Consider the following 12,973-nt stretch of genomic DNA (forward strand, 5'->3'; position numbering starts at 1 on the left):
ACCACCTGAGGACTCAATATTCAGGTTCGAGTGGACATTGCTGGCCGTACACACCTGTTCAGGTAGAGTCTGAGCTGCATCCTACCCAGAAAGGATCTGCACGGTAGAGGTTCCTGGATTGAGCAGTCAAAGACAGTGTAGAGTACTGTCTCTGATCAGACTGGTACAGGACAGGATTGTCCATTCATCAGATCCTCACTTAATCCTAACCTTGGTACCATCGCAACAGGGAGTGAAGAGGAACTGAACCAAGTAAAGGCCAAATAATGATTCCTTCAAATGAGCTTTCAAGTGAAGTTACTATTTGCCCTGGCACACAAACGCAGGCTGAGCCTCAGTCATTGTCCTGTTGGGTGGCCACGCTCATGCGGAGTCTAACTGAAGACGGGGCGGGTTGTGGTGTGTGGTTTTACTACCGGGGTCCCTGGGTCTGCCTAATGCTGCGCCCTGTCCCATTAATCGCAGGGCGCAAACTCTCCAGCCAGGTTTGGAGAAAGGGTGCATTTCTCTGTCCACCAGGAGATCAGCAACATCCATCCCCAGCCCCTGGAAGGTTCCGGTACAAACCAGATTGTTTGTGCACTCTCAGCTTCGGGCAGGGCTGACATCAGTCCCAGTGAAGCCTGGAAAGCTGAAGGACAGAGTTAATACAAAGTCCAAAACAAAGATCTTGTTTAAGGCCGAAAGCAGAAAGTCCCAGCTTTTTTGTAAGCTCGGGGTTATGGCTGGCACAATCGGGCCAGAATGTAGAAGTTGGATTTGCCAGGGAAGAAGTGGGGAGGCAGAGGCCAAACGCTGTTAACGCTGGCCCGTTAACCCAGAGATCCAGATCATGTTCAGGAGACCTGGGCTCAGGTCACCACAGCAGATGGTGGAATCTGAATTCAATTTAAAAAATAAACATCAGGGACTAAGAGTCTAATGATGACCATGAATCTATTGTTGGTTTTTGGAAAAACCCATTTGCCATTAATAGCAGAACAAAACATTAGCGAGTTTTGAGAAGATTTGTAGCTCAGGTTGAGGTGCTGGATGTGAGTTTGCTCGCTGAGCTGGAAGGTTCGTTTTCCGACGTTTCGTCACCATTCACAACATCATCAGTGAGCCCATGGTGAAGCGCTGGTGTTATGTCCCGCTTTCTATTTATCTGGTTAGGTTTCCTTGGGTTTAACCTAAACAGATAAATAGAAAGCGGGACATAACACCAGGCTTCGTCGGAAGCTCACTGATGATGTTACCTAGAATGGTGACGAAACGTCTGAAAACTAACCTTCCAGCTCATCGAGCAAACTCACATCCAGAACAAAACATTCTTACCAAGCCTGGTCCATACATAACTCCAGACCCACCCAACCTCTGGGCAGTTAGGGATGGCCCAGCCAGTGATACCCTCATCCCATAAATGAATGAAAAAAAAACAAAACTTTTCTCAGTCTGAGACTGTGGTGATCCCTGAGAACAGACAAGGAAACATAAAACTTGCAATCTGATTGACGGTATTACAGCAACTTCTGTCATAGTGCCTGCCTGGAGTATCCAAATGTACGATGATACACTGCAATGAAATGCTGGCTATCAGAAAGAGAGAAAGGAAAAGCATCTCACTGATTGAGCAATCGTCTCCTGTGAAACCATCCTTGCAGGCGCATGTCCCATCAACACAGCGTCCTTGGCTGCTACAGTTGTTCAAACAGGTCTGGTCCCCACAGGCAGGTCCCGAATAGCCTGTATTACAGACACACTTCCCACTGACACATCGCCCTCGCTTGTTACAGTTCTCAGGGCAGGTCTGGTCCCCACAGGCGGGCCCCGAATAGCCTGTATTACAGACACACTTCCCACTGACACATCGCCCTCGCTTGTTACAGTCCTCAGGGCAGGTCTGGTCCCCACAGGCAGGCCCCGAATAGCCTGTATTACAGACACACTTCCCACTGACACATCGCCCTCGCTTGCTACAGTCCTCAGGGCAGGTCTGGTCCCCACAGGCGGGCCCCGAATAGCCTGTATTACAGACACACTTCCCACTGACACATCGCCCTCGCTTGTTACAGTCCTCAGGGCAGGTCTGGACTCCACAGGTGGGCCCCGAATAGCCTGTATTACAGACACACTTCCCACTGACACATCGCCCTCGCTTGTTACAGTTCTCAGGGCAGGTCTGGTCCCCACAGGCGGGCCCCGAATAGCCTGTATTACAGACACACTTCCCACTGACACATCGCCCTCGCTTGTTACAGTTCTCGGGACAGGTCTGGTCCCCACAGGCGGGCCCCGAATAGCCTGTATTACAGACACACTTCCCACTGACACATCGCCCTCGCTTGTTACAGTTCTCAGGGCAGGTCTGGTCCCCACAGGCGGGCCCCGAATAGCCTGTATTACAGACACACTTCCCACTGACACATCGCCCTCGCTTGTTACAGTTCTCGGGACAGGTCTGGTCCCCACAGGCGGGCCCTGAATAGCCTGTATTACAGACACACTTCCCACTGACACATCGCCCTCGCTTGTTACAGTCCTCAGGGCAGGTCTGGTCCCCACAGGCAGGCCCCGAATAGCCTGTATTACAGACACATTTCCCGTTGACACATCGCCCTCGCTTGTTACAGTTTTCGGGACAAGTCTGGACTCCACAGGCAGGTCCCGAATAGCCTGTATTACAGACACATTTCCCGTTGACACATCGCCCTCGCTTGCTACAGTTCTCGGGACAGATCTGGTCCCCACAGGCGGGCCCAGCGAAGCCTTTCCTGCAGACGCACTTCCCATTGACACAGCTCCCTCGGTGGTGACAGTTACTGGGACAGGCCTGAAGGCTGCAGTCCTGCCCTGAGAAGCCTGTGCGACAGACGCACTTCCCACTGACGCAGCGCCCGTGCCCGCTGCAGTCTCTCGGACAATCTTCAAGACCGCAGTCAAAGCCAGAGTAGCCCTTGTTGCAGTCACAGCTGCCACCAACACAGCGGCCATGCCCGCTGCAGTTACCAGGGCAGCTCTGTTCGGTACAGCCATAACCCGTGTACCCCGGGAAACAGACGCACTCATCATCAATACAGCGTCCCTGGTCATTACAGTCGCCGGGGCAGAGCTCCTTGCTGCAGTCTTTGCCCGTGAAGCCCTGGCGACAAACGCACTGGCCGTCCACACAGTCTCCCTGCGGAGGGTGGCAGCTGACGGGGCAGTTGACCTTGGCACAAGTCGGCCCAGTCCAGCCCTGGTCACAAACGCAGCTGCAGCTGGAGGGGCTGAACGTCCCGTGAGCCCCACAGTCCAGCGCACGCTCCATTCCTGGAAAAGGGAACAGGCAAACAGTTATCCTCGTACCCACCTTACCAGGGCATTCACTCAGTGCCCACCTCCCAACACCCCCCCACACACACACAACACCTTCTCCCTGTCGACCCTGACATTTCCCGTCTCTCCAGATTCTTATCCAAATCCCTTTCCAAGGCCGTGTTTGAATCTATTCCCCCATCCGTTTCTCAAGCAGTCCATTCCCGATCGGAACGTCTCACATTTCCGTCTGTTCTCTCCAATCCTTTCCTTGCTAATGACCTGAAATTGGAGTCTGCTGGCTCTCAATCCTTCTGTCAATGGGAAGACTTTCCCTCCCTCTCTCTCTCTACCACCCCCGTCTCCTTTTTCTCTCTCTACCCCTCTCTCTCTCACTCTCCCTCTCCCTTCCTCTATCTCTCTCTCCATCTGTCTCCCTCTTCTCTCTCCACCTCTCTCTGTCTCCCAGTTCCACTCTCTCACCCTCCCCCTCCCCCTCTTTCACTCTCCCACCCACTATCTCTCTCCACCCCTCACTTCCTCTCTCTCTCCTCTCTCCCCCGTCTCTCTCCCTCTCTTTCTCTCCCTTCTATCTCTCGCCCACCCCAATATCCTCCCTCCTCTCTCTCTCCCCCCCACCTTTCCCTCGCACTACCTGTCTCTCTCTCCCCTTCCATCTCTCTCTCTCCCACTCTCTCTCCCCCAACCATTCTCTGACTGTCTGTCCAAACCCTCTATCATCGCTGACCCTACAAATGGGTTCTCCAAGGAGAACAGCCCCTTTTGATCAGAACTGGATCAGCAACTCAGCGCATGCAGCAACATTTCCCTCTCCTGATGGGAAGGAGAATGAGCGGGAACAGGGGCTAATACTGGGGGACAGTTGTATCAGGTGTAAAGCCAGCATTCCCCCTCGATCCGCATGCGACGGTCCCGAAAGGTCCATGACCAAGCGTCACTGAATGGGAACTTCACGCTGTTTGCCCCTTCGCCCTCGCGGGAAGAATAAGATCGATTTTAAGAAGCCCCATCCCCGGACACCCACTCCTTTCTCGTCTGAGATGGAGCAGAAAATCAGATACCACAAGGGGGCAGTGCATTTAGAAGCCACAGGAAATGGCCTCAAACAACAAACTCCCTAATGGCAGAGCTGCAGATCTGAGCAGCTGGGAATGTTGTCTATTGGTTTTGCGGTTATTTATTTGTGGCAGGTTGGCGATCCGACATATGGAAACCTGTCACTCGGCTAAAGTAACTCCAAGACAAACCGTTGAGAAACCTACAGTCCTCCAACTGGTGTCCAATATCAAGTGTCTGCTATCAACACTTCCCTCGGCTCAGAGCACTCAGCACTCCACAAACCCAAGCCTGTGCTAATGTTACTGTGCTAGTAATCCACGGGTCAGGACCAATCTTCCTAAAAACCCGAGTTAGGATCCTGTCCCAACACCTTCCCCAAAACCCGGGGAGGAGAGGAACAAAATTCAATGACCAAAGCTGGAATAAAAATTCTAATTTTATGACCAATAAAGATCATTAAACTGCTTCTGCGGTCTGTGTCAGCGTAACTCCCTGCGGTCTGCCCATCGCCCAAGAGGGATTATTTTTCCTGATCATTGGCATTCCTGCTGCAAGGAATTGGAACAAGTGGCGAACTGTGGAAATGTCACCACTCAGTCCCAGAGGCCATTCACAGTTTGGCAATTATCAATTTCCGAAGGATTTCGCTCGGTATCTTCCCCTAAATATGGGCTTCAGATCGGTATGACAGGTCGGCACAACATCGAGGGCTGAAGGGCCTGTACTGTGCTGTAATGTTCTCTGTTCTATGTTCTAAATGTTTCAAAGCCTTGCCCAGGGTAAAGCAGAGCACAGTGCAAAGTCATCTCACTCAGGCTGTTATATTCCCTACCAACACAATGGTGAGCCAAACACATCCTCTCTCTTTGAAGAACAGCATCTCAATTTTCTGCTTGGGGGACCCTGCAGCATTCAGGATTTAGTATCGTGTTCAATAGTATAGCTAGCCACGGACCTCAGGTCATGACACATGCTACCTTCAGCACATCCCAGCCATTTTTAACAAATGATGGTCCCCATTAGCAGTTTTTCTGTCTCCCTGGCTCACCCTTATCCATCCCTCTGTTTCCCCAACCTGTTATTCTCTCCCTCTGGGCTCTGTGTCCACCCATCATTGACTCCTTCCCCCGCTTTTGCCCCCTGCCTTTAGTGACCTTTTCCTGGCTACAATCAGTTCTGAGGAAGTGTCAGTGGACCCGAAACGTTAACACTGTGTTTCCGCCACTGGTGCAGCCAGACCTCCTGCATTTCTCCAGCATTTTCTGTTGTTTTAGCTAGATTCCCCTCTCCTTGTGCCTCGCTCCACTCACTGGGACAGCAAGATTCTGGCCATCATCACATTATTGTAGCCTGAATCAATTTCATCTCCTTCACATTAGCTTCAAATATTCTTAACAAATAACGCGATGCGCAGTCTCCTGGACCCCGCTGGTTTTGTGACAGTTAGCCTGATGTTTTGTCAGTTGTTGGGTGGAAGGTTTTCTGAGGGAGTGGAGCAGACAGCACGTAATGTTAAAGACTCACCACAACATTTACTGCTGGAGCACTGCTGCTCGAGTGTGGCGATCTGCTTCTCAAGAGCCTGCAGGCGGTTCAACAGAGCCTGGATCTCATCGCAGCCGCAAACCTGCGGGGGGATGTTGATCCTGTGGGTGAAGACCACCTGGTTGGTGGGGTCGATGGTGTGCTCAAACCTCTGGTCGTCCCTGGCCTCGTCCTGAGCCTCGAAGATGCGGGCCAGGGGTTTGGCGATGTTGGCTGAACAGTTCTTGCAGTAAGGCAGCCTGATGTTGTAAACGTGGTTGAAGGTGGTCGGGCGGCCAGACGTGGCATTGGGCAGCAGCGCCCGCCGCTGGCGGATGGTCTTCACAAAGATGCCGCAGTCGCCCCCCTCCAGGGTCACCGCCACCAACAGGAGCAGGATCTTAAAGGCAAACCCCATCTCTGTGTCGCTGCTAGTGGGGGCAGGAGCAGTGCAGTCTTTGTGCAGGGGCCTCAGGGTTGGCTTCGGTCAACAAGCTCGCTGCGGGTTAGTGCCACGGTGCTCTAGAGGGGGAATGAAACAATTAGTTGCGGTTGTGAAGATATCAGCCGTGGCTCAGTGGCAGCCTCACCTCCTAACCCGTTGAGTCATGGGTTCAAATCTGACAGGGGATTCCACAACACAGATCTATCCCCACAGTGCAGCCCCAGGGGAGTGCAGCACTGTCAGAGCGCCACCTTTCACAAGGCCTACTGAACCTTTTATGCGCCTGGAAAAGGTCTCATGGTCCTGTAGCGGGAAGGGCGGAGGTCTGCCCCAGTGCCCTGGTCCAATGTTAATACCCCAAGCAGCAATGCTCAAAAACAGATAGATAGGCTACTCATCATGAGGCCTGTTTGTGGGATCTTGCTGTGCCTCGGCCTTTCTATTATAACAGTGACTGCATTTCAATAGGACTGAATTAGCTGGGAAATGCTTTGGGATTTCCTTTGGAGGTGAAAGTTGATTTCTGAATTCTCATCATTCTCCTGTTTCAGTCTTCCTGTGCTTAGTATTGTGATCAGCTGATGGAAACCTCAGTAAGAGACTTTTTACAAATACAACTGCATTAATCAGCAGGACCAGGAGGGTCCTGAGGTATAGGAGGTGGCTGGTTAAGGGCTGGGGGTTCGAGAGTTTGGCAGATCCACGTCCCATTTGTGAATCATCGCATGCTAATTGCAACGAAGGACTGCAACCTAACCCCTCACTAAAGGAAATCTGGGAATCTCAAAGGAAGCTGGGTTTGGCTGACTGTCTCTTCCTGAATTCCTCCAGGGCCCAGCCCCTCCCCACCCCAGCTGCTCTGCTTCGGCGGCTGCAACGTCCTGTCACAACAGGAGGTTCTCGATTCAAACTGGAGCCCAGTCAGTCACTAGGCACCAAGTGTGGACAGGCCGCAAGAAGGTGCATTTATATAGCACCATCAACGTGACAAGATCGCCCAAGGCACGGCAGAGGGGCATTGTTGTTTGATGCAGGCGTGACTGAGACATCATTTTGCAGGAACATCTTGAAGGATCAGAGGGAAGTGGGAGGTTGAGGCAGGAGGCTGAGGACATGACTGCCACGTGGGGAGTGAGGCCTGTAGGGGCTGGCAGCGATGGGAGTACAGGAGACCAGGTAGGGGACTCGCAAACACCTGTGAGGATTTCAAAAGAAAGGTGCTGTAAACTAGGGGAGGTCATGTCTAGGTCGTTAGACAATGGCTGGACAGAACTGAGTCTGCATTAGCCAGGGGCTTCCTTGCATTTATACAGCTTCCAGCTGAGCAAGGTCCAAATGCAGCCAATGAGATGGGGCCGGAGGGAGGGCTATGGTAAGGGTTTGGTGGGGGTGCAGGGGTGGGGGAATGGAAATGGTGCTTTTCCAAACAGGTCAGCCCAGAAGCAGGAGCCTTTCACAGAGCTGGGATCTAATGGGAACTTTCACTGGCTATGCTGAGATTCTCCCTGCCCTCCTTCAGGAACCCCTGGGCTAAGCCATGCACACCAGCTGCAGCAGTGTATTGCTGCCCCGAATGGGAAGCTGACTGAACACACCAGGGGGAAGGGAACAGCAGAAGGTGGTGGTGACAGCCTGAGAAGGGAGGAGGCTCATTTGGAGAGCAGGCACCAACCCGAGAGCTGTTTCTGAGGCTTTCTGAAACGCAGTGCCCACTGTCAGGCCCAAAAGGTGCATAGCAACCTCACACACACACACACACACACACACACACACACACACAGTGCAAGGAGAGAGTGTGGCCCAAGTCAGGGGCTCCAGAGGGAGGGAGTAAGGATCTCGGTGCAGTCAGTGAAGCTGAGGGAAGCAAGCAGATTCCCATCAATTACCCATTACACTGCCAGCTCCATTTTCTGTTCTGCTCAGAGGGAGGGATGGGGGGGAGGAGTTTGGGAGTCAGGCTGGGGGGGTGGGAGGCTGCAGAGAGGGTGGGAGTCAGGCTGGGGGGAAGGGGGCTGCAGAGAGGGTGGGAGTCAGGCTGGGGAGGAAAGGGGGCTGCAGAGAGGGTGGGAGTCAGGCTTGGCGGGGGTGAGATTTGGAGTCTGAGAGGGGGAGGTGTGGAGGGTTGGATGAGGTGGGTGAACGGTGAGTGTGGGAGTTGGGGGAAGGGTGAGGGTTGTGGGGGGTGAGGATTGGGAGGGGGGAGCACGAGATGAGCATTGGTCATGATGGGTGTGAGGATGAGGGTCAGGGCGAGGTGACAGTGAGGGTTGGGGAGAATGTGGGATGTGGGGACGTGGAGGAAGGGATGAGGGTTGGTGGGTGGCGAAGGTGAGGGTGAGGTTTGGGGAGAATGAGGGATGTGGGGACGTGGAGGAATGGATGAGGGTTGGTGCGTGGTGAAGGTGAGGGTGAGGGTTGGGGACAATGAGGGATGTGGGGACGTGGAGGAATGGATGAGGTTTGGTGGGTGGCCAAGGTGAGGATGAGGGTTGGAGTCAGGCACAGGGAAGATGAGAGTTTAGGTGGGGCTGAGGGTGGGGAAGAGGGCGAGGAGGGTTGAGATAAAGTGAATGTGGAAGTTTCTGCTTTGGGTCTCTCCTGTACACCTGATCCGATGTTTAATCTCTAAAAGAACACATTTCAAACTGCCCGGATAACTGGGAATCACGGAGAGTATTGGAATAGCCATTTCCACAGAGAGACAGGTAGCTCATTTCATCCAGCTCCACACTTTGTTATCTCGGATTCTCCAGCATCTGCAGTTCCCATTATCCCTGACACAGCTCATTTCTTACTGTCCCTCGGCCATTAGAAAGCTTTTGTGAATGGAATGGGCTCAGCTGCAGCTGCCCCCCCTCCCCGATTCACTGAAAGAGCTGAAATGTAGAAGCAGTTGTTTAAACAAGCAGCAAACACCGACTCAGGGAGTTAGTACGTCAGCGTGAGCCTGCAGTTGTCAATCTGACCTTTCTCTCCCTGTCAAGGAATCCTTTGTGCCCACTTAATGAGAGGGAAACAGAGAGAGAGAGAGAGAGGTCCTATTGAGCGTTAAGGACAAGGCCTCGATTGAGAAAGGCAGCATCCTACACAGGAGAATGTTGTCGGGCTAGGCAACGTGAAGATCTAACTTACAGCGAAAACGCAGCCGTGATTAGTGAAGGAAGCACACAGCCTGTCAACCTGAGACCACCCAGTGAATCAATAAATAAACAGTCCCAAACCCAGAGGAAAAAGGTGGCAATCTCAGTTATTGGCCAAACATTCAACTTAATATCATTTCCAAGCAAGTGCCTCGCACTTTGACACTCCTTTCAGGCACTTCCTATCAGTTTTATCACGGGGGAAAAAAAACCTCTGGGAGTCCACTATAATCTAGAGTCCGCCCACTTTTGTTCCATTAGTTAAATTATTCCTGATCCCGATGGAATCGGAGCTTTAAGTACAGGGCTGTAAATGTCACTCAGCCAGCTCCCCCCTGTTTTTTTTTATCCAAGCAGACGGTAAAACAGAGGTCTCATCTGCTCTCTCTGTTAAATAACAGGGGTTTTGACTGGCAAGTGCTTTAGAGTAACCGCTGGTCATAAAGGGTGTTATGTAAATGCAAAATTCTCCTCTTTCCTGTGGAATTTCACATGGGGAGAGGGTGAAGTGCACTCCGCCACCTCAGGGCACAGCTCTCTAGCCAGTCGTGCACATTTCAGAGGTGTACTTGATGTTGCAATGTTGTAAACACAGAATTTAATCCTCACACAGCAAGCTCCCTACGAATAACAGTGGGATAATGGCTGGATAAACTGCAGTAGGCGCTGGTTAAGGAATAAATATTAGCCCAAGGCATCACATTCACATTTTGTTTTTATCGGCTAGCTTAATGTTTCTTTACGTTAGGGTGATTAAACTTCCGGCTATCACTGTACCTGAATAAGCCACATTCAATTCGGTGACCAGACAGCAGCAACACACATCACTCTGTTGTCTCATCTGCTCAGCAGTGCCATTGGAATCACAAAAATTTTAACTGAAACAGCCGCTAAATCTCTATGTTTGAGCATTCGCTAGTGTTTTGCTTTCACATGACAACGGGTTTGATGAGGATGAATTTGGAATTGAACCTTTGAACGAGGGATTGATAATCCTGTAAAGTGTGGGCTCAGCTGCCCGCTTCTCCAGTCACTGTGAGGAGAGAATATATCTGGTGCTGGGGCTTAGAGGCTGGAGAACAGGTTAAAGACAGGGACATGGACATGGGTTGAACACAGTCGAGGTGAAAGGCACTTTGAATATTTAATGTACCACTTTTGCATCAAATTTCTTTCTACACAGCTTGGATAAAGACGGTAACACTTTCAAAAGGAATGGATGAATGATTAAGTAAGGAAGGTAGAAGGTAGAACCTGACCCTGACCTCCCCCTGCCCCTCACATCCCCCGCCCCTCACCTCCCCCACCCATCACCTCCCCCTGCCCCTCACCTCCCCCGCTCCTCACCTCTCCCTACCCCTTACATCCCACTGCCCCTCACCTCCCCCTGCCCCTCACCTCCCCTACCCCTCACTTCAACCTGTCCCTCACCTTCCCCTGCTACTCACCTCAACCTGTCCCTCACCTCCCCTCTCCTCCTCCAGTACTTATCACCACCAACTCTCTCTCAGTTTACTTGAACCTACCAGCCCCACACCTCATCCTTCCCCTAAAACAGCGCTCACCCTCCGGCCTGACAGTACCCCTTTCCTCTCCACCTCACTTCATCCCCCCACACATTGAACTCGACGTTGCTTCTCCCACCATAGCTGATAGTGCAGCCTGGTCTGTCCCCAGCAAGAAAGCTGTGGGGTGCCTCTCCGCCATGTCACACTTTCCCCTTCCCAATGTTTACAATGTTCAGTTTCCCCGGATTGATTTCTTGGCCCCGGAATTCTCTCCCGAGAACTCCCCAGGCTTTCTGCCTCATTTTGCTCCTTAAAACGTTTGTCTATAACCAAGCTCAGCCGTGTGACCTGCCCAGTGGTTATTTATCAATCATTGTCTCAGAAATGGAGAAATTGTGGGAGAGACTCAGTAGGTCTGGCAGCATCTGCGGAGAGAGGAGCAAAGTTAATGCTTGGAATGTGAAATATGCTTTTCAGAATGATATAAATCCATGTTGTGTTGCCAGAATGTAGAAACAGCTCATCATCTTGAGTCCCTTTCACTGCTCCTTGCTGTGACTAATCTTCACCCCATTTGTATTTCTTTTCCTCTGCTCCATTCACACTCATGCACTTCACCCAACAAAAAAAAATTGAGTATCTTGGTGCCGTTTTCTCTGGCTCCCACTGTTGGGAGGGAGAGGTCGGCAATATCCATTCCCTTCCAAAAGAATGGCCCGACTCTCATGTCTTGTTCAATGCCAATGTTCTGGGTTTGCCCACAAAAGGGAATGGTTTCTGTCTACCACACAAAATGTTCCAAACAGCCTCAATCAGATTAATCTTCTGAATACAAACCATTTTATCCAATTTGCTCTGGTAATTCAGGTAACCACTTCAACCCAAGTATTGTTCAGGTCAAACTGACTCTGCGCTCCCAGCCCTGCCCACTCTCCATCAGGGTCAGTGTTCTCTCCCTGAGGTACACAGTTTTGAACTGAATGCTGGGCTTCAGACTGGGTCAGAGCTCCACACGACTGTAACATGAACTTGTTCCCATTGACTCCAGCTCCCTGAGTGGAGGTAAATGCCAATGAACAGCTTGGCCAGCATTCCCACAGCCTTGTGTACCAGTGCAGCAGGTTTTCGTGGGCACCCAGAACCCCTTCCTCACCAACAGGCCACCAACCCTGAGTGAAATATTCCAATGTGCCGCTCTTGGGTTGGAAGCGGATGATCTCATGTTTGAAGATGAAGCAAAGTAACTTGGTTGAAACACAACCCACACATTAGTGACTTCACTTTCTACCCACTTCCAGGCATGTCTCACACGGCAAAGTGACACCTCGAGATTTCTGCTTTCAGTGTAGATGTTGGCATTTCTTTCCCTGGGATGCAGTGAAAGGAGTATTTAGAAAGCGGCTTCCCCGCTGACTGGTGATGGGGTGATGTGGGGGGGTGGGGGTTGGTGAGGTGAGGCGGTATGGTCCTTGTTTTACTGGCACTGACTTCAAATGTTACAGAGCCAGGCTGTTCGGCCCAAATGCTTCATGCTGGTGTACATGAGCCCTATTCCCAATCTTGTTCATTTCAACCAATGTGAATACCTTTCCACTTGTCGCCTCTCTATCCAGCTCCCTCCTTTGGAAACAGAGCCCTTCGTCTACCAATAGATGTTTGTTGCCTTTACCACAAAATATCGACGTTAGTTTGGGTGAGGCAGAAGGTAAACATTTCCAAGAGAATGTGAACCGCAACATGGCTGCTGTGTTTTTTATTATTCTCCTGCCTTTGCACTGAGTTGACAGGCAGCAAGGTCCAGAGGGCCAGAATATTATGTCAGGAGGAAATGTGGGAGCCGTACTGTGGGAGACAATGCTGGAAACACAGATGCAGTGGACTCCCAGCAGGTGAGCTGGGCTCTGTGGGATGCTGCTGCCTGGAGCCAGCGCACAGTCTCATTGGCCTGGCCCTTGTCTAGGGCAGATGTGTAGAATTCCCGTCCTCACCTCGAGCCAAGC

General features: G+C 51.6%; 1 protein-coding gene across 17 annotated transcripts in view; it reads right to left on the bottom strand.

The window, feature by feature from the left end:
• LOC125446327 (tenascin-X-like) overlaps nucleotides 1-12,973 on the bottom strand; it is a 167,297-nt gene that overhangs the window by 119,166 nt on the left and 35,158 nt on the right. For all 17 annotated transcript variants that reach the window (XM_059639465.1, XM_059639457.1, XM_059639462.1 and 14 more), the window contains exons 2-3: nucleotides 5,881-6,402; nucleotides 1,606-3,291 (exon numbers count right to left, since the gene is read on the bottom strand). In XM_059639465.1, the coding sequence (XP_059495448.1) occupies nucleotides 1,606-3,291; nucleotides 5,881-6,298 (2,104 nt within the window). In that variant the 5' untranslated portion in view covers nucleotides 6,299-6,402. The remainder of the gene's footprint in view (nucleotides 1-1,605; nucleotides 3,292-5,880; nucleotides 6,403-12,973) is intronic.

Source organism: Stegostoma tigrinum, chromosome 34, assembly GCF_030684315.1.
Source record: "Stegostoma tigrinum isolate sSteTig4 chromosome 34, sSteTig4.hap1, whole genome shotgun sequence".
Lineage (NCBI taxonomy): Eukaryota > Metazoa > Chordata > Chondrichthyes > Orectolobiformes > Stegostomatidae > Stegostoma > Stegostoma tigrinum.